Consider the following 23,311-nt stretch of genomic DNA (forward strand, 5'->3'; position numbering starts at 1 on the left):
ATACGACATAGCTCGATTAACAATAGCATTTGGCTCGAAACGAGATTGCAATACTTTAATCAAGTCTATTTTCGTCGGCAAAAGTATAAGCAAGAGAGGTAAAAATCAGAATTGCACAAAAACACGGATATAGAGCCATCAGAGATGGGTTGTGCATAAGCCGGGGCTGACTAATGGGGCGTTTTGTATAGAGAAAGACGAGCATCCCCTTTTAAGGTTTGCGCGAGTACCCACTTTCAAGCAAACACAACAGCGACCTTGAAGGGGAGAGTACGGCGTATGCGGCTGTCAAGAGCTCCCACGAGCTCGTAGAATAGCTTCTAAACGCCCGTACACACAATAAACATGTAAATGATAAAACCATGGATGGAATGGCGTCTAAATAACTCTCCAAGGGCTGTTGCTGCTATTTCCTCGAGTTTAGGTGCCGAATATACAAAGTAAGTATAACCGGAAGTAGACTATGTCTGCCGAGACTTCTAACACGAAGAAATATTTATTTGCAGCCTTATAACAACTGTACGGTGTAGCTGGTTTTGGCAGCGACAATGTTGCAGCGTATTTCGCGCCACGTAAATGCCGGATTGAAACAAGGGCATGGAGTAACCTTGATCGTGCGTATATCCCACAATGACCTCTCCCAATAACTAAACTAAGATGACGAAAGTATCCTACTACTAACCAACTTAAGCACGACGTATAGTTCGGTATCGCCTGGAACGACGGAGGTCTGGCTCGTACGCGTGTCATCAACTAGTCAATCCGACCATAACGCCTTATTTGTGCGTATAGAGATCCTCTTCGGCTGCTTTGACAGTCTCCGTGTACGAGGCGATTTCTATAGTACGCGAAGCCCGAGTGCCGCTACCGGTGCGGCCACCCTCGAGAGCAGCATCAATATACCTGCTGCGAACTAGAATAACCGTGGTAGGCAAAAACTTTTTCTAGGAACGGTAAGACGAAGCAATTTCGGTATTGCTTCAGTGTTCCGGATTGAGAAAAGCCGGCGGTGTAGGCCGTTGCCTCGGTAACAACACTCTATAGAAATGGGCGAGCTGTTGGGCAGATATCGTAAAGCTGACAAACAAAGCGAAGAAGTGAAGCTGCTGCTACGGTTATAGAGCTGCTTTAGCACTGACATACAAAGTAAGTCAGCACTCCAAGTACCCCTTTGTTGGTTGTAGCGATAACCCATTTTTCTTGAATGGGATACGGTTCCCCATTACCTGACCTATGCATAAGTGAGAGGGAAAATGTTTTGATTGGCTATATATTGATGATTTGGTGATTACAACCTCGCAGTCATCTATCAACACCGCGAAAGATGGATGTTTTGTGTAGTTCACCAATCCTATTGATCCACCATCTGGGATTAGTATGCACTCGATCTACGTTCAATGTCGTAAGTTCCGGCGTACTTCACGTCGTTTTCGACTCTAATGTCGTAAGTTCCCCCCATAGATCTCTACAATCTTATATGTCTGATGGAGCTTCTCTTGTTACGGACAGGGCGCGCCAATACAAACTCGTAGTTACTTTTTTCGTCGTAAGTTACGACATACAGTACCGTAGATTACGTGTTTCGGTGCCTAAATCCCGGGAACCATGGGGTTAAGTACTACGACGTGGATTGTTAAAAAAAGTCTTCGTTTCAATCTTTAACCCTTTCGCGGTAAAAGGATACAGAAAGCGCCCTTTAGATGGTTTTCCAAAACACGGTAGAGTGTACCCCCTCTTAAAGGGCGCATCCTGTGCCCTTTTGCATAAGTTCAAGCAAGTAATAAACCTTCTTTTAAAACAAATCATAATCGGTACGCAGAGTAATCATCATGTAATCAGTGTCAATACAAATTCTAAGGCATACGCATACATTCTATGTATCTTGCAAATCACCGTAGATGGCATGTCCCATAGAGCGCCCTTTTAGAAGGAAATATCAATGAGTTGTATACTATAATTTATTGAGGATACTCGCGAAAGGGTTAAGGGTATGATGCATGCTTTGCGATGAATAAATGCGGATCGAACAAGCAATGCGCAGTATCTAGAGTAAGGAGGCCGAGTCAGCTAGTAAATCGGACTCGCCGCCAACAGTGTCCGAATCGGAAGTTCCAACGAGCAATACAGAGGTCACTACATCGTTCGTGTAGGAGCGCAAATGCTGGCGGGTGTAAGGTTTTATATCTTCTTAACTCAAATGGTGTCTACTACAACGAGCAGATACATTGGTAGAGCGCCTTCCGATAAAGACGCTGGGGTATTAAAAGGGCTTTGCGGAGACTGAGACTGAGATAGCAAAAATAAAATAAAACAGATAAACTCAAAGCGCACGCGACTTAGGCGCGCCGCACTTGCGTTATACCAAAGCTGTCAGATAAGCCGAGTTAGTAGGTGCGACAACTGAAACATACAGCACAATCGTATCACATTACTTACTTACCTACCTACCTCCGCGCTGTTATTAACCAAGAATTTACAAGCAAACTATTTAGTTGCAGCAGCACACTCCCAAGCATGCAACTTTACGTACCTTCGTGCTGTAACTTCGCCTCGGTGTTGCGTCTTCGGGTCAAATTCGCGAGTGAGAACTCGAAAGAAGGAAACTTGAAGATGCGATCGATGCTTCCGCATCGAGATTTCATTTTATGAAACAATTGGCGGGAACCCGATTTATTTTATTTTCGGCCCCATATTGGTACCGTTGGGGCAAGTTAAACCATCACACCCAAGTGCTGTCGACGAATGAGTACCACAAATCTGTCACCGGTACTGAGTAGACCCGAATAACGTACCTTACCATGTCAAAGTCCACCTTATGTGAACAGGATTATGATTGATATTTATGCATTGCACGGCTTCATACAACAAGCAATTAATTCTGTGGTGGCTGCATAGCACCACACCTTATCGTTCAGTCATCTAAGTATGACGACGCTGAATTGCTATGATCAACAGCACTAGCGAAACTATGGGCATTCCCACCGTCGCAGCGCCGAGAATGAGTCCTCCAACTCTGGAGTATGTAGATTCGCCCGTGGAAACAGCCGAACGAAGCCGACTGATGTCCTTCTTGGTGACCGTGACGTCAGTATTTTCAAGAGCAGTTGCAGCCTTTTTGAATTCAGGGTTGTTCGCCAGCGCCTTGGCCGCTTCCGGATTGTTCTTCAAGTTTGTGATGAACTTGGGGTCATTCTCAATCGCGTCCCCGATCCGCTTCACTGTTGGGTTCCTCTCCAGGGCCGCGACAACGTCAGGGTTCTTGCGCATGGTGTCGAGTTTGGTGGAGAGGCCGGTGCCCTTCTTTGGGAGGATGCCTTTGATTTTGGAGACGACGGAATTCAATCTTTCCTCGCGCTTGTCCTTGCCGGTGTTGTTGGTTTTGCCGTCATCCGGAAACGCAGCCTTGAGATCCTCTGGGCCGTTATGATGCGTCTTGTCTTCCAGTGCGGGCGTCTGGATTTGTGTGGTCGCGAGAGCGTTGGGCGTTGCGACGCATGCGGCCAACAGGAAGAGGAACAAGTGCAGTAGCTTCATTCTTCACCGACGTCAAAGCTGGGAAATCACGGTGCTTTGAGGTCCGTGAACTTGAGAGCCGATTTCTAAATGACCTCGGGAAACAACGACCAGGACCACACGCCTCTGGCGGTCGTATCGCATTACAAAAATGATGCATCCTTTAAAATGGCATTAAATAGATGCGTTCTGGGAGCTGTCCAAAGAATTCGGGGTTCTTAAAATAGGGTTCAGGTAGTTGTCAGCAACTTTTGCGTTATCTTGAAGTATTACTAATGCTAACAATACTACGGTATTACAGAACTCTGCCTGAATACCGAACGCCTGATATATATAAGGGCTCCAGGTTTAGGCCCAGTCTTGTATCTCGCGGGATGCGGGATGGGACCAATCAGAGCTCTTTGTTGCGGGTCGAAGCGGGACGCTTTAGGGACGACACCCCCTCTTGTCCCGCTGGGATGTTGTGTGGCGCGGGCCGCGGGATACATAAAATTGAAAGGCAAATGTATCGGACTGCATCTCTAACACACTGCCAGAGTGCCGGAGGTCCTGGCAATAACCGAACTCGTCCCAATCTCGTCCCGCGATTGCGGGGAGATATAAGACTGGGCCTTATAAAGTGATCTCAGCGTTACCAGAGAAAAGGCTATACTGAATTAGTTTATCTTAGACAGGATTTGACGCTTGCTTAGTTAATCAAACCCGAGTACTGAGTTGTTTCAGCGCTGACCTTCGACCAGGCGTGTTCGCACCACATCAGTGCGGTTAGTAGCTCTACTTTGTACTACTCCTAGAGGGCTTAGCGGGTAGTGCGCAAATGTGAAAGTGGAATCGTAAATACAGAGAAGATCGCACAGACAATCAAAAGGGCGCCAATTTTCAAACTGTACAGCTTAGTACTTTTAGCCAAACAAAGGTATCCTGGATTTTTACATCCGTACCTTTGCCCATCTCCGTTCGTCCTGTTGTTGGATCTTGAAGTATTATTTATATGAGGTTATGTATTGTATACCCGTTCGGTATAGAGGCAGATTTTTGTATCCCCCCCCCCAACCTTGGACGGAAAATTAATTTTTCATTTGATGCTTTTGATTGACCTTAACTTAGCAACCACTAGGCCGATGACGCTGCGGATGCCATCAATCGAAAGATAAGCGTGTGTTTATTCGCGTAGCACTAGATTCTTGTCCATAACTCGACAGGTACGATCTAAATTTGATCCGTAATTTATAATTGCTGCGACGGGATCCGTCCACAGTCGTGGCTTAAAATTGAAACCTTTATAATTTCTTTTTGACCCCGTTTGGAGTGCTCAAATTTTCAGAGCATACTCACAATGCTCTAACCTTCATGTAGAGGGTAGCTACAGCCGAATCGAAGGTCTAGGAGATAAGATAGAGCTGTCGGCGTGGCGCCACCAGTGTTCCAGACACGGTTGCTGTTACATATCGATAGTAACATTGGACTAGTCGCTATCATCTGATATAAAGCGTGACAGGTTTGATGAGGCAGTGTGTTGACTAGGTATGACTTGATGAATATACTGAATATAAGAAGTGCGAGTTTTCTGACACCAGCTGTCAAATTATAACAAGTAGGATAAATGACGGGTTTTTATCGTGATTATGAGCTTATCCCCAGCTGCTATCCTGATTTGGCCAATTGGGTTGCTGTAAGACAACAAAAATGCAAGAAATAGAAGCATTTCCCAACAGCCGAAATGAACAGGAAGGAGTTCAGATACGCAAAAATAGACCACAAAATCGGAATCTACGCTCGATTCTACCCCTTATATCTAACTATCGTTATAGGTTTTATGCGTGGAAGTAGCCCTAAATCTTACCTACTTTCCGTCCAAGGTTTGGTGGCCGGGATAATAGTACAGTCAACGACGGATAAATACGGCAACGCAAAACCCAGCTCACATATGTTGTACTTTTTACAATAATTAATTCAGATAGCCAATCAGCTTCTAGATTTACACTTAACATTTGTATTCCATATAGGTTTAAGTACTTTATCTAAATTTGTGTGTATTTATGCTCCTTTACGTGTATTTTATGTCATTGACATGTACAATCTCTATCGTTCCCGACAGAGAATTTTGGCGCATTTACTATGGAGGATGCCATTCAGTGGTGCCGGATTTATCCGTCGTTGCCTGTACACCATTTCAAGGCCAAATTGAGAGAAGTAGCGCTTTCATTTGCAAAATGAAGGGGTAGGTCTGATGAATATACTTGCCTTTTGTATAGTTACCCTAACCCTGATCAGGCCGCTGTTGCCCTGGTGAATGTGAGGAAATTGAAATTGCTTCCGGTTTACTTGGGTTTTGTATACATCTTAAGTCAGAAGCAACTTCCGCCTCTAGAAACAACAAAATATGCAAAATTCGATTGCATGACTAATCATCGCGCAGTATCTTCGGAGTATTAACCAGTCATAACGTCCACTTTAGTATCAATTTTGCAAGAATATTTAATAAAACTAAAGACGACGGTAATTATCTTTAGGAGGCTTCTGAGGGCTTGAAGATAAGGTAACAAGACTAAAAACACTAGGTTTTCTAACAAGACCTTAAGTACTACGACAAGACATTAAATACTCAACAAGACTGAAAATACTACGACAAGACCAACAATACTTGCATTAATCTCTAAGGTACGCGTGCCTAGACTTCACAAGACGACGTTTACGGTCGAGGCGGATGTATCGGGCCAGTGTGTCAATCGTGAGTACATTGACGTCTGAGCTGGCAGCGTTCTTTAGCCAATTGTCGGTGTAATATGCTGCATAGCCTGACAGTGAAATGTCACAGAGATTCCGCGGGTTTTGAACCCTCTTTTGGAGAGCAAAGTCCTTCACGTCTTCCGCAATCAGTTTAGCGACGCTTAGTCTGCTAGGCAAGGCTCCACTCTTCTTCTTGGCTTAGGCCGTCCACTCACTGACTGGCTTGAAAAGGTGGCGGCTCGGATCAGCGTTCCAATACATTCGGTACATGTCTTTCGAGTCCTTGGCTGGTGGGAGGATCGACACCTGCTCCACGTGACTTTCGCTGCTATTGGCACTTGCTGGAACTGGTACTAACTGCTGAGACGGTTGCAAGACGAATACCAGTCAATCTTGTCGTGGAGCGCTTTGACGGAGTTCTCAACAATTTTCAGCCGCTTTTCGATGGCACCGGCCGATGGGGCTGTCGGACAGGAATCGTTAGGTTACGCTTCCGACCTGAGTACGTGGTAGGACATCCCGAGTGCGCTTCGCGATCCGGCGCTAAGCAGTCCGCTAATTGTTTGTCTTCGTCATTAGCCGCTTGGTCCAGTAGATAGCGTACAAGCGTCTCGGCCGACTCATTTGGGGTCCATCCCGCCCACCACTTCACCATGCGCAGTGACCACCGACGCTCGGGAACAGCAAACATGAACCTGTATTGCGCACCACCTCGACGAAACGTGTGAGATGTGAACCAGATATCACGCCACTCCTGCTTGACGTAGCCACGAGTCGATTTCCCGTTTCGATTCAGATCTCGCACAACACAGTTGAGAAGGGTGATGAATGCCTGCTCAGACATCTTCTTACCCCATTCTACACGCGCATTTTCACAACCGGTGGATGCAGTGTCGGACTTCAGCACACTTTTAGCCACTTTTGACAGCGCCGGAAACACGTAGTCACCGTCGCTCCAGCTGTGATCAGTCTTCCCTTGCACGTAGGAAAGCCATGCTGTCAAATGCGCCAATGCGTCCATGGGATTCTCGCTATCGTCCAAATGATGCAGGTTGTAGCAGCGTCCTTCGGCAACCTCCGTATTTCTTCCTTCAAGCTTGTAAACTCCAAATGTAATGGAAACACTCGGGTCCGTTGTACTGGGTCGTTTCATTCCTAACGTGAGATGCTTCCACTGAAGACTGAGCACCTCATTGATCCGGCACATACCATAGAACGCGAACGCAGCTACGGCGAGAAACCACAGGCGACTGACTTCCGAGAATCCTTTCGCATTTGCCAGGTGACAGTGTAGTACCCGGAGCATGTTCAATGAAATTGGGGTAGCTTGGCGCTGCGAAAACTCCGTGCTCTTCCGCTTCTTTAACCCTCGCATGAACTGGCGAACAAAAGCATCTTTGGCAGGGTTGCCCAACCCGTACTTGTTGTCGTTGTCGTCCGTGACTACCATCCACTTGTCAGGTCCTGCGGCGTCTCGACGTTCGTAACTTCCATAGTAATTGGCGACCGCTGCCCGGATCTTCTCCACCGTTTGGTTAGACACACTGCAGACGCAAACACACTTTCCATGAACGCAACCAAAAGAGACGGAAGCTCATGGTGGCGCACAGCCGCAGGGTCGGGGTATTCATTCGCGATGCAGAACTCACAAAACTTCTTGAAGTACGACGCGTAAACATCTCTTGTCTCTTTCTTAATTACGTGCGTGGCTGTATCAATTCCGCCTTGCAACAGTTCTTGAAACGAGGTTGTATGCGATGCCATGCTGAGAGTGACGGAGTGCTTCGTGTCCAGCCAAATGGATTGTGAACGTCGGAGCCACTCATTTAACCCCTAGAACTTTGAGTCTTGTCTTAGTACTTTGAGTCTTGTTTAGTACTTTTAGTCTTGGCGTAGTACTTTGGGTCTTGTTAAAAGTGGGACATGTATTCCAATAGACCTATACATTAAGTTTAGGCATCTTCGCTATCCGAATCAGACCCAAATGTCTCCCTAAACCGTCTCTCGTTCGCCAGCTGGTCTTCCTTTGCCTTCATCTCGACCTCGTATGCGTTATCCTTCTCGATGAATCCAGCCTTGTAAACTGCCTCAAACTCAGCTAGGGTGACGAGAACGAGCTGCCGGACGAGGATGAGCTGCCGGACGAGGATGAGCTGCCAGACGATAACAAGCAGCTCGGACGAGAACGAGCTGGTGGTCGAAAACAAGCCGCAGAACGGCGAGGGCGAGTAGGAGGACGAGAACGAGCTGCTGCTTGTTGTAGTGAGGTTAATACAAAGGGGCGTAAGTCCCGGGTGCTTTGCGGTGGCCCACAGGTGTTGATACACCAACGCTCCCTAGTCTCGCTGCGAACGCAGGGGCCCCGAGATGGGCCTTGTTGGCGACGACTCAGACAATGAAGCGGCCGTAGGAGTTTTCTCCCAGGTAGGCAACAGACATTGTCCTTCATATAAAATTAAAGAATCTTACGGTACCCTCAAGCCGTTGAAACGACTCGGACGCGCGCCGGCTGCGCTGGTCTCCTACGCGCTTGGCGCGGTGCTTGACTCATGAGTGCTTGCAAATCTCGCGCCGGGTGTCGCGCACTTTAATTCCCTTGCATTTCTTTGCGTGCTTGGAGAAGTTCGTGCGCGATATTCCGTTGCCACACTTCTCGCAGAGCTTCTTCGCCGCGCTGCCGTGCGGAGCCCTGGCCATTTCGGTTTTGGTGCAGCGACCAATTGTCGTGTGCTTACTGGCTGATATTATATTTTCGCATATTCGATTTTGATTGGCTAAAATATTTTTGCATGGGATTGTTTTGGGGTTGCGCTGGTGAAAGAAGTCAAAATCAAAACCGAATTGGTCGATCTCCTCCTGGATTGGCGCTTCAAGTGCAATGTTTTTGTTGCGTACTTTCTCGCACAGCTTCATCCACTTCGCGATTTTCTCTTGATACGTCGTCTGCAAGCAAGTCCGGTACTTTTGAAGGCGAACACGCTCGCCGAATATGGTGTTCGTACTTGCTTCAAGCATTTTCGTCTTGTAAAGACTGAGCACTTTGCATGTTTCTTCAAGCGCGCTCAGGCCAGGCTGTACTTGAAACTCCTGAGGCATCCAATGGCGCTTGTCAAGGTGGAGTAGTAGATAGGTCTTGTTAAACCATGCCTTTGACAGCAAGTCGACGGTCTCCATCTAAATGAACTCGTGTCAGTACCAATACATCACTATGGCGACAGCTTGGCGTCGTCCGTCAGCACCTCATCATCCTGCTGCAGCTCGTCGTCGTCTTTCTGCAGCTCGCCATCATCCGACATCTCGTCCTCATGCGTGAACTCGTTCTCGCCCGACAGCTCATCCCCACCCGGCGGCTCGTTCGTCTAACAACTCGTCATTGGCCGACAGCAACTCGTCGCCGTTCACCAGAGCGTCAACGTCCACCAGTTCGTCTTCGTCGGACAGCTCGTCGCGCGCTGCTGCAATGCTGCTGGCGCCCCCACTTGCTCTTGTCTGGGTAAATATCCGCTAGAGCTAGCCCGAAGATCCTTCGTGTGCGGTTTTCCGCATCGTAGCCACTTGGAGTTGTCGTTGCCGCTTGGTATCTACAACCACCGTCGCGTACAGCACCCCAGGTTCCGCATTGCTCACCATCAGGCATGACCACACCGCAACCTGTTACAAAATAATGATGTACGCTATCGGATGACCATAGTTGAGGACAGAGCAAAGCGTACCGAACTGTGGTGTGCCCGTCAAAGTGTTGAAGACGCAGTTAAAACGTTCATTGCATGCGCTGATAGCATCAACGTGCCGCAACACACGGCGACATTGCGGGGTCGGCGACGAGGCCAGCTAAGCTGGGCTGCTGCCATCGCAAACAGCGTAAGCAGAGTAGTAACTGATTCGCCGGTTTGCTCTTCCTTCTTCACTCCTATTGACAAATATCTACTCATTATCAAGTCCTGCCCAATATGTCTAACAATCAATCTTGTTGCGTCTTTTGATGGACAGAGTGCGCCTTCACAGCTATTATGATTGTTCTCTTACTTTCCATTTCGCGTTCGACCACAAAAGCAAGCACTGATCGTCGTTCCGGACCGGACAGCTACAGCTTTTTACGACTTCGTGAGGCACTATTACGATCCAGGTCCGGTCGATCTGGTGTGCGCGCTTCCTCGAGGACTGCCGCTCGATTCTTGCCGCGCCCGCCACCGATAAGGAAGATAGAGTAGCCAAGTAGTGTAAAAGCACAAATACACAACTTGTTTCTTCGCCCTCTTGCGCTTGACCCTGCCGAAGTGAGACTGAGCTCCTACTTGCTCAATGCACTGTGGCTGCAGCTACTCTGCCAACCACTCGAACTACTTCAACACCAGTCTTCTGTTCCGCAGCTTCTCCTCACATGACTCCACGACTTCTCTCATTCTGACGACTGCGCCAGCACCTTTGCTCCATGAGACGGCCACCGCGGTTGCGCCAACGGCGACAACCCAAGGCAAATCATAACAGGCACTACCAGTGCCACGACAAGTCCATCAAGGCAACGGCCACCACTTACGGGGGCTCTTTCTTTCTACGTTCTTCACCCGACGACTTGAGGGGACTTGTGCTCTTCGGTGCAAATTCTGCTCGAGAGCGACTTTCCGGGGCTTGGTGGTCTTGGATCACGCGTGGGGTCAAATCTGTTCTCCACAACGCAAGTCGATCGAGGCCAATATGCTCTTCCTCCTCGAGATTCCAGACCACTTGCGCTCCACGGTGCATATTCGACTCTGATTTATGTTTAGCTGGTGTCTCTCTACCGCTACCATCTCACCTACCATCCTACAACTAAACAACTACTGGATTATTGTCCTGGCTTCGCCCCCATGTGCTCCCCATCTTGGCTGATCGGCGATCGGCGATCGCGATCAGCGATCCACGATCAGCCCTTGATCGACGATCGACGATCCACAGTTCTCGATCGTGATCAGTCCACTTCGGTCTTCAGCCGTCCCACTCTACGATGTCGCTCGTTGATCTTGACCTCGTGCATGACGTCCTTCGCTTTCGACATGCGTCCTTCGCACCGCGCCCCTTGGATCGGTGTGGGACGAGGCATCGCCACTCTCCATGTGTCGATCAGCTGTGATCTACCTGGTTCCACACCCCGCCTACGTGCGAGTATCATCCCGGTGCCTCGATCGCTCGCCGAACCTCCTCGATCTCGGCAATCCCAGTCTTGTTCAGGTCGCCCTTCTCTCGATCGTCGATCCCCTTGATTTTTGGTCGATCGGTTATGCCGCCTTTCTCAGAGAACAAATCTTGTTCTCGCGCTTCTCCACACCACGGATGACGTGCTCATGGACGAAACGAAGGGCGCGCGTACGGGGTTGCGGCTTCTCGGTGTGCTTGACGGTGTGGGTGATTCGTCTTGGTCGTCCCCGGTCGCGGCGAGGACCTTGGTGGTGCCTCCAGCAGCACTGGAGACGAAGTCGTCGGGCTCGCATACGCACGCGCCGTCGAAGGAGCCGGCGTCTCCCGTGGTGGCAGTGGCTCCGGTGGCGGCTGGTTCGTCGCGCTCTTGGACCGACGCTTGGTCCGCTCCGGAGACAGTCACGGCGGCGTAGCCGTCCCCGTTGCGCTCGCTTCGCCGTCTCCTCCGTAGGGTCGACGGATGTGGCCATGGTTCGGCGCCGCAGCGACGTTTGGCGGCGTGTTCTCGTCACTCGAAGAGTCCTCGATGCAGCGCAGTTGCCAGTGGATGGCGGAGTGCACGTGACGCACCATGTCGCTGCACGACAACAGAGTCAGCCACAGTAAGCACGACAGCAGCAGTTTGCAGCACACATACATTTCTGTGAGTCGGCGGAGGTCGACTTCGCGCCTTCGCCGTCCGATTTAAAAGTGAGCGCAACTTCAAGTTGTCGGCATGAAGGTATAATCGAGGCAATAAGCCGCCAGAGTGAAGGAAACACCTTCAAGAATGATGGTCAGATTTAACAATACAAATAGCAAGATAAAAGCTTATGATGGCTTCACGACATAAAGGTAGGGTTGGGACTGCTTATCGAGACCGATTTCGTGTCTCCGCAGATTTACGTCGGGCGTATGAATCACTGCAGATAAGCCGCTCGAGTAAGCCATAAATATAGGTATTTGGCAGGCGTCCAATGAGTTGAATACGTAAGAAAGAGTAAAAATGCATAGTGGGTCAAAGGTGGTTGGTCACAGGGGCGCCGTTTCAAGCTAACCCAATCGAACTCAACGGTTCAGATCGTCGCGTGGCTGCCAAGCAGTTAAGCTTACCAGAACTTCTCTTCCAAGTGCTGAGAGTCTGTTCCGGTCGATACTGCATTATTGACCACAACGACCTTTACGATCGCGCTCCTCCGCAGCAACACTGATTGCTTTTGAAGAGTCTCGGATTGTTGAAAGCCTTCGATAGTCGTGTTCGAGGTGCTCGTAGTACGAGTCGTACAGGTTTCTGAGTGTTGGCTGCACTTGAGTGTACTGAACTTCTGTACGCTTGACGGTTCAGTATTTCTGGATTATGTATTAGCCGTTCTTGCCAGATCCTGCCAGATGATCCTTTCTCAATGGGTTAAACCATGAGTCTGTCGTGCGAGATCGCAAGACGCACGCGACGACTGTCCCGAGAAGACCCCACAATCGTTTTTACCGCGGGAGACCAAGCGCCTCCTAACTACCCGATCGGAGACCATGGCGACGAATACCATGAGCAAGACGATGACCAAGTTCTGGATGGAATCGAAAATCTCAGGGGCCAGTCGTTGGCACTCGAGCCACGAGGGGGACTTTCGCACGGAGGACCGATTGGCCGACCACTTTGTGGGGAAATTGCGAGACCAATGTCGTCATGAAGTGAGCAACGTGGCTATTATGGTGCGCTTCACTCGCATGCTCAAGGAGCAACTCGAGTCGTATGAGAGCCAAGCCAACATGCTCTTAAAGCTGGCGGACACGGGAAGAGTCGTGGTTCTGCTGCACAAGCACGTCGACATCGCTCTGGATACGCTGGACATTCTCGACCCTGAAGTGCGAGAGGAATGGCACAACCACCTCCTAATAGAACGTCAAGAGCGACTCGAAGTTTTCGAGAAGTTTGTGAAGGAAGAAGAGCAGTTAGTCGCTGCACTGGGCGACAAGAACCAGCAACTGGAGATCGTAACACTGCTTCGCTACTGCGTTGAGAAGTATCATGATGGACTCACGAAGTTTGCCGGGAAGGATGATAAGTACCGAGACAAGTTGATGGCGGAGGAGCTGGACACCATCTCGATGGTGTATGACTTGGTTGTCCAGAAGGCGGGTGTTGTGTCAGGCGAGTTGCCGGACTGGTTCGTCACGTCGGAGCACGAGTGGGCGTGGGTGAACAAGGCCAAGCTGGAAGACAGCAAGGAAGCGTGGGACGCCAGAGCACGGGAGAAGTATATCGATGGGAATCTGAGTGAAGAAGTTCATGGGGAAGTGTGTGAGGAAGTGTGCGTTCGACTGGCGTCGATCTGGACGGAGCTCAACCACCCTCATCTGCGCAAATTCTACGGCGCGTCCTACGTCGGCAAGCCGTTTGTTATTCACGAAACCTGCTTCCCGCCTACCTACGAGAAGGATGTGTGGCGTTATGTGTCAAACTGTGCGCTTGGTCTCCAGTACGTTCATGATCGCGGGCTTGTGTACTTCAACATATCACCGTCGACGTTCCTCTCGAGTTACTCGGAACGACGCGGAGTTGTGGATGGACTTGGGCTAGTCCCAAGGCACGATGCCGATCGGTCGTATTGCCTAAGACGTGGCTCCGAGTCTTCAGTGAGCCACGACAAGCTCAGGTTTGGCCTCGCTGTGTTTTTCCTGCTTGCTAGCTCTCGCAACTCGAATTTACCGTCGGACGAACGTGACAAGACTTTGGATACGTGGAAATATGAATCTACCTCGGAGCTTCCTGGAGTCCGACCGGGTTTCATCAACGAGGAAGAATGGGAGATATTGCGGGGCCTGTGCGCTAAGAACCCCACAGAGAGACTTGGGCTCGTCGACGCCGGGTATCGAATGAAAGTGTTGGTGTCAAATAGCGAGATCTGCGCGAGCACTGAGCTCGATCAATCCTCCCAAGAACGCATAGTCCTGAGTGACTACAAGTACTCGCTAAGTAATTCGATGACCCCGGCAGAGATGCTCGATGAATGCGAGAGAGCATGCGAAGACATTGACGACCCGCACGAACGAGCGATGGATGAGCATGTGCTCATGCGTTTCAAAGGCATGTTCGCGCAACTCGAGAAGTCCCCCATGGAGCTCACACGGAAGCTGTTGGAAGATTTTTGCGCCTTACTTTGGCGATTCCTTAAGCATGCCGACAAAGATGACTTAGACGAGTGCACTACCAGCACTTCGCAAGCTGTGTCGCGAACTGTAGCCAACATGAGATCCAAGTATCACTACCAGATCGACCAGCTGATACGAAGCTCCCCGCTGCTCCAGCCAAGTGGCAACGATTCGTGCCACCAGTGGCACCCTACATGGGAGCAGGACCACGAGCACCAGTATGCGTTGTTCCAGGCGTGCTCAGACAGCCCGGAAAGGTTTCTCGAGGAAGTCACCAAAGAGCACTGGCCAGAGGAGGCGTTGGCATTTATGCGCTTTGAAGTGCACAATCGCGCTGGGGCATACGCTCCCGATACTGTGAAGAAGATGAAGCTGGTGCTTCAGCAAGCTGCAAGTCGCGCGAAAGGAATGCGGCAGGGCAATCTTGGCGAGCCACTCCCGAAATGGTTTGTGATGAATTACCAGGTGGAACTGGGAGACTACTTCAGCAAGGGCGGGTTCGCTTCTGTGCACTACGGCAAATGGTTCGGGACCGATGTCGTCGTGAAGTTGCTCAATAGTGCCGGGGATCGAGAGAAATTCCGCAAGGAAGCCGACTTGTGGTTCAACTTGAATCACTCCAACTTGATCAAGCTGTACGGCGCATGCTACGAGGGTCAGCAACCCTTCTTCGTTTGCGAGCGCGCAACACGCCAGACACTCGTCGAGTATCTGGAGCCGACCAAAGGAAGACGTCACGAGACGTGGTTTCGGCTGCTCCAGGCTGCTCTCGGACTCCAGCATCTCCACGACAACAGCATTGTGCACGGTGACCTGAAAGGGAACAACATCCTCGTTTGCGACGGAGGAGCGACAAAGATTGCCGATTTCGGGCTGAGCATTCTTGCGACTCCCTCGTCCACAACCGAAAAAATCGAGACGACCGGTGCTGTGCGATGGAAGGCGCCCGAGTGCTTAGAAGGTAAACGTCCTACCTTTGCCTCGGACATTTACGCGTTTGGTATGTGCATCTTCGAGGCTGTGGCTGGGAAGTACCCATGGGGCACCATTCCGGACACAGCGGTAGAGCATAAAGTAAAGACAGGAGAGATGTGTGCCCGTCCTGCCGACAAGTTCCAAGATTATGAGTGGGAATTGGTCGAGCGGATGTGCCGCTCGGATCCCAAAAAGCGCATTGGTATCGGCGCTGTGATCAAGATCCTGGAGGATATCGGCGTCAGGAAGTTGATGACCTCCGCAGGAATGATTGGCCCGACAACAGTTGATCGGAAGGTACCTTCGTAGGTCGGCTCTTTGAGCACCACAGCAGCAAACAGCCATTATGTATTGTAATTCACCCGCTTCAACGTAGGATATTCACACAAATACTTTTTTTGCATGGCTTTATATTGCACTACGACACTCTCCACTGATAAATAGCTCTTCGTTCGAGCACTTCGACTTGCACCTCGACTGCGTTCGTCTACAGGTCTAAAAGTCAAGCGGGATCATGTCCTGACCGTCAGCCGACCGAGTGAAAATCGATTCGCGCCTGGAGTCGGAGAACACGACAAAGTTCGGCGCCGCCTGACCAGCCTGGGACAACGGGATCATGTCGTTGCGGCCCGACGCCGCGCTGTCCTCCAGGACCGAAACTGGAAGGCGGTGCATCTGCTGCATCGGGACGGAGCCCCGTCGAGCTGCCGAAGTAATGTAAAGTTTACTGCTTGTCGTGGCCTCGTCTCGCTGAGGTACTGCCCTGGTAGGCCCGACCGATGCTGCTACGGTCGCAGCCGTTGAGGTCGCGGGTTTGGATGGACGGATGCAGGAGCTGGCGAAGTTGTTGGGCTTCGAGGCAGCATCCTTAGACCCGGACAACGGAGCAGTCGCAGCGGGGTTCCAGCCTAAGGCAGCCGTAGTTTGGCTGCGGTGGCGAAGTACGTCGGCTGGCCGAAGCATGTCTGGCTGGGGCGGCACAAACCCATCGTCGCGCATGCAAGTAGTGTTACTGCGAAGGCGGTTATCAGCACTACTGCTGCCCGGCCACGGCGTGGAGATCGTCCTTGTACTGAACGAGTCCTCTTCCTCGTTGTTCGACAGCTTCTTCTGCGTCCTCAGCACCGCCTCCGCTCTCTTCTTGGGCTCGTCGGGGACCTGGTTCGAGTAAGGGTCGTAACTCTTGGCGGGCATCGGCGGGCGCTGCACCGGTGCAGGTTCGTACATGTCGTCCGACGGTCGGGGCTTCATGGACAGACCGGCCAGGGCCAAGATGTCGGGGTCGCGCGAGAGATCGCACGCCGAAGATCCATCCGACATGGCCGAGAAGTTGGTGCCGCGCGAGTACGTCGACGCGTTGTCGTTGGTGTAGCGGTCGTTCGACGACCGCGAAAACGAGCTGCTGGCCGTGGACATGGACACCATGCTGTGTTTGTCTTTGAGACGCTGCGGCAGCTCCGGGTCCGACACATTACGCATGCGACGCAGCTGGTCCGGGTCCGACACGTTGCGGAAGCGTGGCGGGGCAGGTTCATCCACGGCCGGGAACTTGTCCTGCAGCTCCTCGGACGTGACCGGGAACTCGTCCACTGGTTCATCCAGTCCCAGGCTACTGGCCGTGACTGTGTAAGGACCATTCTCCTCCACCAACGCACCTGGGCCACCCTCCGACGGGATGAACGTCGCGATGGAGCCCAACCGCCGTTCATAGATGACATCGTCGGCGCTGTCGTACGAGATCTGTTCCTCATCGTCGTTGCTAGCGCTCAATCGAGTCGTGGTAGTAGCTGGCATTAAGGGGCTGTCAGCGCTGTAATTGCTACGGTTATCGGCGCTGTTGTTGCTGGAGTCGGATGTGCGTCTAGCCTTGAGCACCATTGAAGCTGTAAGACCGTGGTGCAAGTCGGCGATGCAGGCGTTGCAGCCTCTCGCCTCTCGGAAGCCTCGCGCGCTGTTGCTGCCGCGAGTCGAGCCCATGTTTTCAGGCGAGTTTATCTGCCAGATATCCCCCGTCTGGTTGAAGTCGTTCATCGGTTCTCCACGCTGTGACGACACTAGAGCTGAAGCTGCCAACGTACTCCCGCTGCCGTCCATGACCTCGTATCCGCTCATATTGACCATATTGGAGCAGGCCCCGCACACGGCCTCACCACAGAATCGGCAGTGGTGGCAGCGGCGGAACGTACGGAACATCTTGAGGCACATGAAGCAGTGGTCGCTCTGCTTCCACGTGAGCTTACTCAGGCAGTGCAGCGTCACCTCGGGCCTCAGAACCTGCGCCAGATTGCCTACACAACTCGCTAACGCCTGCAGCCAACGCTGATACTTCCTAGCATACTTCAACGTGGCCTTGGTGGGCAGCAGCGACAACAAGAGCGAGAGTCTCAGAACGTTGGGCTCCGAGGTCTCCTCGATGACAAAACCCGAGTTGCGAAAGTGCAGGCGGTCCGTGCACTGCGGAATCGGCAGCTCCGGGACGTCCTGGAAGTTGACGCTGCTGAGCACGTGCACGCCCACCAGTCGGCTCTGCACCTGGAAGTTGGATGTGTTGGATCGAGCGCGCACCGTGCCCCTGCCCACACGCTCCAGCACCCCGGAGTCGTGCCTCGAGAAGGCGTCCTGGTACGAAACTAGTGTGAAGTCTCGGTGGTTCTCAACACTTCCGAGCTTGGACTGGGCCTTGAGCGTCAGCCAGTTGACCGAGTACGCGTCGTCCTCCGAGTAACTTCGTCGCGCGCCCTCCGCGCCGGCGTCCGGGTCCTCTGCGAAAGGCGGCGGGGTGGTACACGTCAACTTGTCAATCGTGACGCCGTTCTGGTAGTACTGGTTGAAAATCTGCCGCATGACGAGACGGTACTCCTCGGTGGTGGACGAGTGCAGCAGGTCGAGCATGGCGGCCACGCCCGTGTGCACTGTGGTGACGGCCCGCACCAGATAGTAATCGGACGAGTGGCCGGCCCCGCGGCCGAACTTCTTGGCTGTGGTGACGTTCTGCGGCAGGTTGCGGCCGGCCATCTCGTAGAGCATGGCGCCGTTGCGCTCGCTGGCGAAGCGCCAGCCCTGCGTGGTGGTGGCCAGGATGGCCAAGTCGGAGGCCGCCTCGTGCATGCGCTCCAGCATGAGCGTGGACGGCGCATGGCCCGTGGTCTTGGTCGCGGCCGTTCGGCTCATGTTGAGCGGGTTGCGGCTCGACTTTCGGAATGCGTTCGGCCGCGCGGGCGGGCGACTTGGCCGCGGCCCGGCGCTTACGCTTAACATTTGGACGGGCGGACGATTCGCTGGCGGCCTCGTCCCTCTTTGCACGATGTCGCAGTCCCGCTCGCGCCGCGGCTATCGAATGTGTCTGTCTGTCTGTCTGCGCTTCCGGCTCCGACGGACGGAGCAGAGCCCTGGCTGGCCTCGTTGTGAAGTGGCGACTTGGCCGACCTGACTCCGATCGAGGAATGAGTCGCAGGTGGCCGCGCCATTACGCCACCGAAGCACCTGCACCTGCAGGACATCTGCGAGCGAGGACCAAGCAGGAAGAGGGGCGAGACGCGGCTGGACGACGTGGTCTGTGGCGCTGCATGGACGATGGGGTTCGTACGACAGCCAGCTGGCCGTGATAGAGTGCAGCCAGCATGGTGCCTGCACTGTATCGGTCAGCATGAGCAGCACCATTGAGGCTCATTTACTGCCAGCCTCGATGCGTACCGGAGCCTTTCGTGATGAGACGCAGATGACTTGGTTTAAAAAGACCTGCGGCAATGGATGTGTACCAGTGCTAAAACTATGAATGCCCAACGGCGGAGCAATTTCATTGAGCTGACCTCGCGACAACCGAACGACTTGATGCTAACGACCTTGCGATGTTTCGGCAGAACCGGGCCGAGACGGCTTTTTCCGACGCGTGCGTGGCGCCGTAAGCTGCGGCGGTGAGGCACTCGGCTGGACGGCGCCGGGAGCCCAATTTGCCCTTTTGCCCGCTCGCGGAGGCAGCGCAACCACCTGCTGCACCGTACCAGCCAGCCCAGCTCACTCGTTCATGCTGTCGATATGCTGCAGCTCGAAACTGCGCATTCGTCACGATTTCATTCTCACTTGCACCGCTAAGCAAGCAGAAAGGCTTTGGGGTCATTCCCACCATTCTCCACCCCCAAAGGTCTCAAGAAGAGGTCGGAAGATCACTACGCCGCCGAAGGTTTGGGGCTTTCTTTCGAGCTTTGCCTGCCTGCTGCCCCCGAACAAAGAGCAGAGACGTCGCAGAGCTCGGTGGGGAACTTGCTGCCTGGCTGTTCCAGCGGATGACTTGACTTTTATGCGGCTGGCAGTGGCAGCACCCATCGGTCCACTGCCCCGATCACAAGTTTGATCTCCCCGCCGAGGTTCCTCCCAGCGCGCTTCCCGTCGGATTCAAAGGTTGCTGTGCTCACCGGCTAGCAAGGCAACGAGAGGGGGTCCCCCGGGGCTGAATCTCCTACATCCCTCTCTCCTCCTTTTCCTACCTTGCCGAGAGCGTCTTTGTCGCGCTCAACGAGTGTCGATGTCCTCAAAGCCATGGACCTCGATGGGTGTTTGCTGTCCTTCATTGAAGAGAGTGGCCGTACGTGCCAGCGAGCGCTTGTGGTCATCAATCCACCCCGGGAGTGGCTTCAAGGAACTTCAGGAACTGCTCGTGGCGCGTCTCACCTGCACGCTGTCGTTACATTAGCGCCGTCTTCCCTGAACGAAGTCTCCTTAGTTTCGCGCCGACAAAGGCCCAACGTCTTCGCTACACTCGTTCGCACGCGCAGTAGCTGCTGGATGCACTTTGTATATTTTCTTTCGCCAATTTCAAACGTAGACTTCGTTTCCCCGTCGTCCGGGGCTAATATTCTAATAGTAATACTCGACGGGGCTGCCGTCGCTGGTCGAGAGGCTGATCTGCAGGAACAGGTCGCTCTTGGGCGCGCCCAAGCCGCCCACCTCGTCGGGCAGCACGAGCGGGTAGCTGTACATCTCGCAGTGGCGCCCACCGGCGTAGAGCGTGAGCGGGATAACGGCCGAGCCGATGAGGTCGTCCTTGCTGAGGCGGTCGTAGTCGAAGACCTGCGCGATGAGGAACTCGTTCTCCCACTCGTCCACGTGGAACTCGAACTTCTCGGGCGGCGACCACTGCGGGTTCAGGTCGTTCATGATGCACGAGCTCTTGCGCGTCTCGCCGCCCAGCGAGAAGACCACGTACGGGTCGCTCTTGCCGCCCAGCACGTCCATGTCGGCGGCCGCCAGGTCCTGGCACTTGTAGAGCACGATGCTCACCACGAACTTCTTCTTCTGCTGCTTGCGGCCCATGGGGTGCTGTTGATGCTGTTAAATACTGCGCACTGTACTCCGCTGCACAGCACAGCTCGGTAGAACACAGCGTAAAGGAGAATGCCGCGTTAGGTAGAAGTCGGAAGAGCGTTTCGGTGTCTCCGTGTGTAATGTGTAACTCTGGGCGTAACCGCCGTGTACCCTCAAATGGCTACAGTCTCAATATCCACTTTTACGCCTCGGCTATGAGAGAGCTGACGCCCTATAAGTTGAGGGCGCTTCAGATGGGGCCCGAGGGCGAAGCACCGAGGCCCTTGGCTTGTATGCAGCGGCTGGAACCGAAGGGTGCGCGATGGATGGCTCTGGTACTGAGGTCCGCGCTTGACTGCGCTCGTGTTTTGATTGGGACTTCTGAGAGCTACAGTACCATGTTGCGGTCGCGACGCAGGATGTGCAATTGTTGATCGAGTACGGGGCGTGCGTTGACACGGTCAATGGCAAGAGCTGAACGCCTCTCGTGTTTGTCGCAAGAAGGGCATACATGTACAGCCGTGGTTGCTGGGGTTAAATTTGCAACTGCCAAGCGGCACTACTGAATATTACGTGTGGGCACGGTGTGCTGGACGTCGCTGTGGTCCTGGTGGAACAGTGAGCGTCATTGGAACCACTGCTTTGTTTTGCCTTCGGTCGGTTCAAGTTCGGCCTCGAGCCATATCAAACCAAACCATAAACCGCAATGAGCCTGGTTTGCTGGTAATTTTGGTTTGGTTTGAACTATGAACCTGGGGGCTGCTTTGGTTTGTATCAGGCGTGGGCATTTTTACTGAATGTCCCTCCTCGGCACCTTATGCGCAAGTGCACGAATCTATAAGCGCTACCACGCTCATCTTTAGCTTCTCTTAGCCTACGTTTCGCTGTGGACCTAGGATCAAGCTGCTTCACGGGGCGCTAGAAGTCGTGAGCCTCATCGTATCTATTCAATGGAGGAGCCAGGTGAAGGTGATGATAATCCGCTCGTTCGAGCTGCCAGTAACGGCAATGTGGCTACCGTCAAACTTCTGGTGAAAACGAAGGCTCTCATCAACTCGACGAACAATGCCGGATGGACAGCGCTCATGTGTGCAGCACAAAATGGCCACAAGGACGTGGTGGAAGTTCTCGTGAAGAAGGGGGCGAACATCAACAAGTTCGGACCTAGTGGAGTTACCGCTCTCCGCACTGCGTGCGAACACAACCACGCTGATATCGTCCGGCTGCTTGACAAGGGTGCGTTCATCGATTTGACTGACCATAGAGGGTGGACGCCGTTGATTAGTGCTGCGCACATGGGGCACACGGAGGTGGTCATTGCTCTCCTGGAAAGAAACGCCGACAAGGACAAGCGCCTTCCGATCAACCCTATGCTCTTAAGCTCGCTTGCTGCAGTGTCTTATGGTGAGACCCCGCTTCTCATAGCCTCGTATCGTGGTAACAAAGATATCGTGACGGCCCTATTGGAGAGTGGTGTATGCAGTGATAAAAGGAAACGCTCCGCTCTCGAAAAGGCTTGTGAGGGAGGTCATACTGACGTTGCTCAGCTACTAATAAGTCATGGCGCTCCTACTGACGACTTAGATGATAGGTTATCTGCGATAACTAGATATGACGAAGCAGATGCCGTGAAGTTACTCATCGAATCGGGAATGGAACTACAGCACTCCAAGTCGCAGGCATCGAATCTTCAAGGCTACTTATCTCGAAAGGCGCGTCGATCGACTTAGCGGACAACGAGAGAAATACACCATTGTTGTTAACATCTAGCCCTGAGCTGATAACGCTACTGGTGAAATCGGGCGCTTCGATTGACTGGGTTAATCACGCTGGGCTTACTGCGCTCCATAGAAATTGCGTTAACGAGATGTGCTTGAACGGAGCAAGGGTTCTAGTCGAATTCGGGGGCAACGTAAATCTGCAGACGAAGGAAGGGCTTACAGTTCTACACATTGCCTCATTTCTCTCATTCGTCAAACTATTTCTTGAGAATGGCCGAGCTACGGATCTCACCGACAAGAACGGCGACACTGTGTTGAATCTTGCAGCCAAAACACGGCACTGGGGTGTACTGCAACAACTGCTAGAAAGCGGCGCTTCTTCAAGCATTGACGTCCCCAACAATTTTGGTATGACCCCATTGATCAGCGCAACCATGGATAAACTTTGTTAAAGTATCCTTACGACTTGAACACGGGCGTCGGTGAATATCACCGACACAAAGGGGTGGAGTGCGCTTATGTATGCTTCGCAAGCCGGATGAATCGACACACTTACGAGCCTTATTGGAAAAGGCGCCATCGTCGATCAAGTGCTTCCGGATGGAATTTCACCTCTATCGCTTGCATGCCAACAACACCACACGAACGCAGTTAAACTTCTCGTGGAAAATGGAGCGTCCGTGGACTCGCCTAACAGCGAAGGATGGTCTCCGATGTTGTGTGCTTTACGCGACGGCCACAACGATATTGTAGCGATTCTTCTGGAA

General features: G+C 52.4%; 7 protein-coding genes across 7 annotated transcripts; 2 read left to right on the top strand and 5 right to left on the bottom strand.

Annotated features, from left to right (window-relative positions):
- Positions 1 to 2,919: 2,919 nt before the first annotated feature.
- On the bottom strand, positions 2,920 to 3,534 carry Avh1b-128 (Avr1b-1 avirulence-like protein; the record flags this gene model as incomplete). Its single annotated transcript, XM_009538397.1, has 1 exon — positions 2,920 to 3,534. The coding sequence occupies one exon, from the start codon at positions 3,532 to 3,534 to the stop codon at positions 2,920 to 2,922; it is 615 nt and encodes a 204-aa protein (XP_009536692.1).
- Positions 3,535 to 6,673: 3,139 nt separating this feature from the next.
- On the bottom strand, positions 6,674 to 7,396 carry PHYSODRAFT_526908 (hypothetical protein; the record flags this gene model as incomplete). The annotated part of the gene is made up of 1 exon (XM_009538398.1): positions 6,674 to 7,396. The coding sequence occupies one exon, from the start codon at positions 7,394 to 7,396 to the stop codon at positions 6,674 to 6,676; it is 723 nt and encodes a 240-aa protein (XP_009536693.1).
- Positions 7,397 to 8,195: 799 nt separating this feature from the next.
- Positions 8,196 to 9,417, bottom strand: PHYSODRAFT_527603 (hypothetical protein; the record flags this gene model as incomplete). The annotated part of the gene is made up of 3 exons (XM_009538399.1): positions 8,196 to 8,341; positions 9,081 to 9,159; positions 9,283 to 9,417. 3 exons carry the CDS (start codon positions 9,415 to 9,417, stop codon positions 8,196 to 8,198), a joined length of 360 nt encoding a protein of 119 aa, XP_009536694.1.
- Positions 9,418 to 12,939: 3,522 nt separating this feature from the next.
- PHYSODRAFT_527669 (hypothetical protein) lies at positions 12,940 to 15,831 on the top strand (the record flags this gene model as incomplete). Its single annotated transcript, XM_009538400.1, has 2 exons — positions 12,940 to 13,692; positions 13,738 to 15,831. The coding sequence occupies 2 exons, from the start codon at positions 12,940 to 12,942 to the stop codon at positions 15,829 to 15,831; spliced, it is 2,847 nt and encodes a 948-aa protein (XP_009536695.1).
- Positions 15,832 to 16,017: 186 nt separating this feature from the next.
- On the bottom strand, positions 16,018 to 19,648 carry PHYSODRAFT_306395 (hypothetical protein; the record flags this gene model as incomplete). The annotated part of the gene is made up of 3 exons (XM_009538401.1): positions 16,018 to 18,852; positions 18,901 to 19,117; positions 19,332 to 19,648. 3 exons carry the CDS (start codon positions 19,646 to 19,648, stop codon positions 16,018 to 16,020), a joined length of 3,369 nt encoding a protein of 1,122 aa, XP_009536696.1.
- A 728-nt stretch (positions 19,649 to 20,376) lies between these two features.
- PHYSODRAFT_340273 (hypothetical protein) lies at positions 20,377 to 20,832 on the bottom strand (the record flags this gene model as incomplete). The annotated part of the gene is made up of 1 exon (XM_009538402.1): positions 20,377 to 20,832. The coding sequence occupies one exon, from the start codon at positions 20,830 to 20,832 to the stop codon at positions 20,377 to 20,379; it is 456 nt and encodes a 151-aa protein (XP_009536697.1).
- A 1,169-nt stretch (positions 20,833 to 22,001) lies between these two features.
- On the top strand, positions 22,002 to 22,578 carry PHYSODRAFT_355998 (hypothetical protein). Its single transcript, XM_009538403.1, has one exon. The coding sequence runs from the start codon at positions 22,119 to 22,121 to the stop codon at positions 22,551 to 22,553; it is 435 nt and encodes a 144-aa protein (XP_009536698.1). The 5' UTR covers positions 22,002 to 22,118; the 3' UTR covers positions 22,554 to 22,578.
- The last annotated feature ends 733 nt before the right edge of the window (positions 22,579 to 23,311 follow it).

Source organism: Phytophthora sojae, assembly GCF_000149755.1.
Source record: "Phytophthora sojae unplaced genomic scaffold PHYSOscaffold_11, whole genome shotgun sequence".
Lineage (NCBI taxonomy): Eukaryota > Oomycota > Peronosporomycetes > Peronosporales > Peronosporaceae > Phytophthora > Phytophthora sojae.

Bases quoted from the DNA above. Each gene is read 5' to 3' on its own strand.
- PHYSODRAFT_355998 (XM_009538403.1), top strand. From the start codon at position 22,119: ATGGGGCACACGGAGGTGGTCATTGCTCTCCTGGAAAGAAACGCCGAC.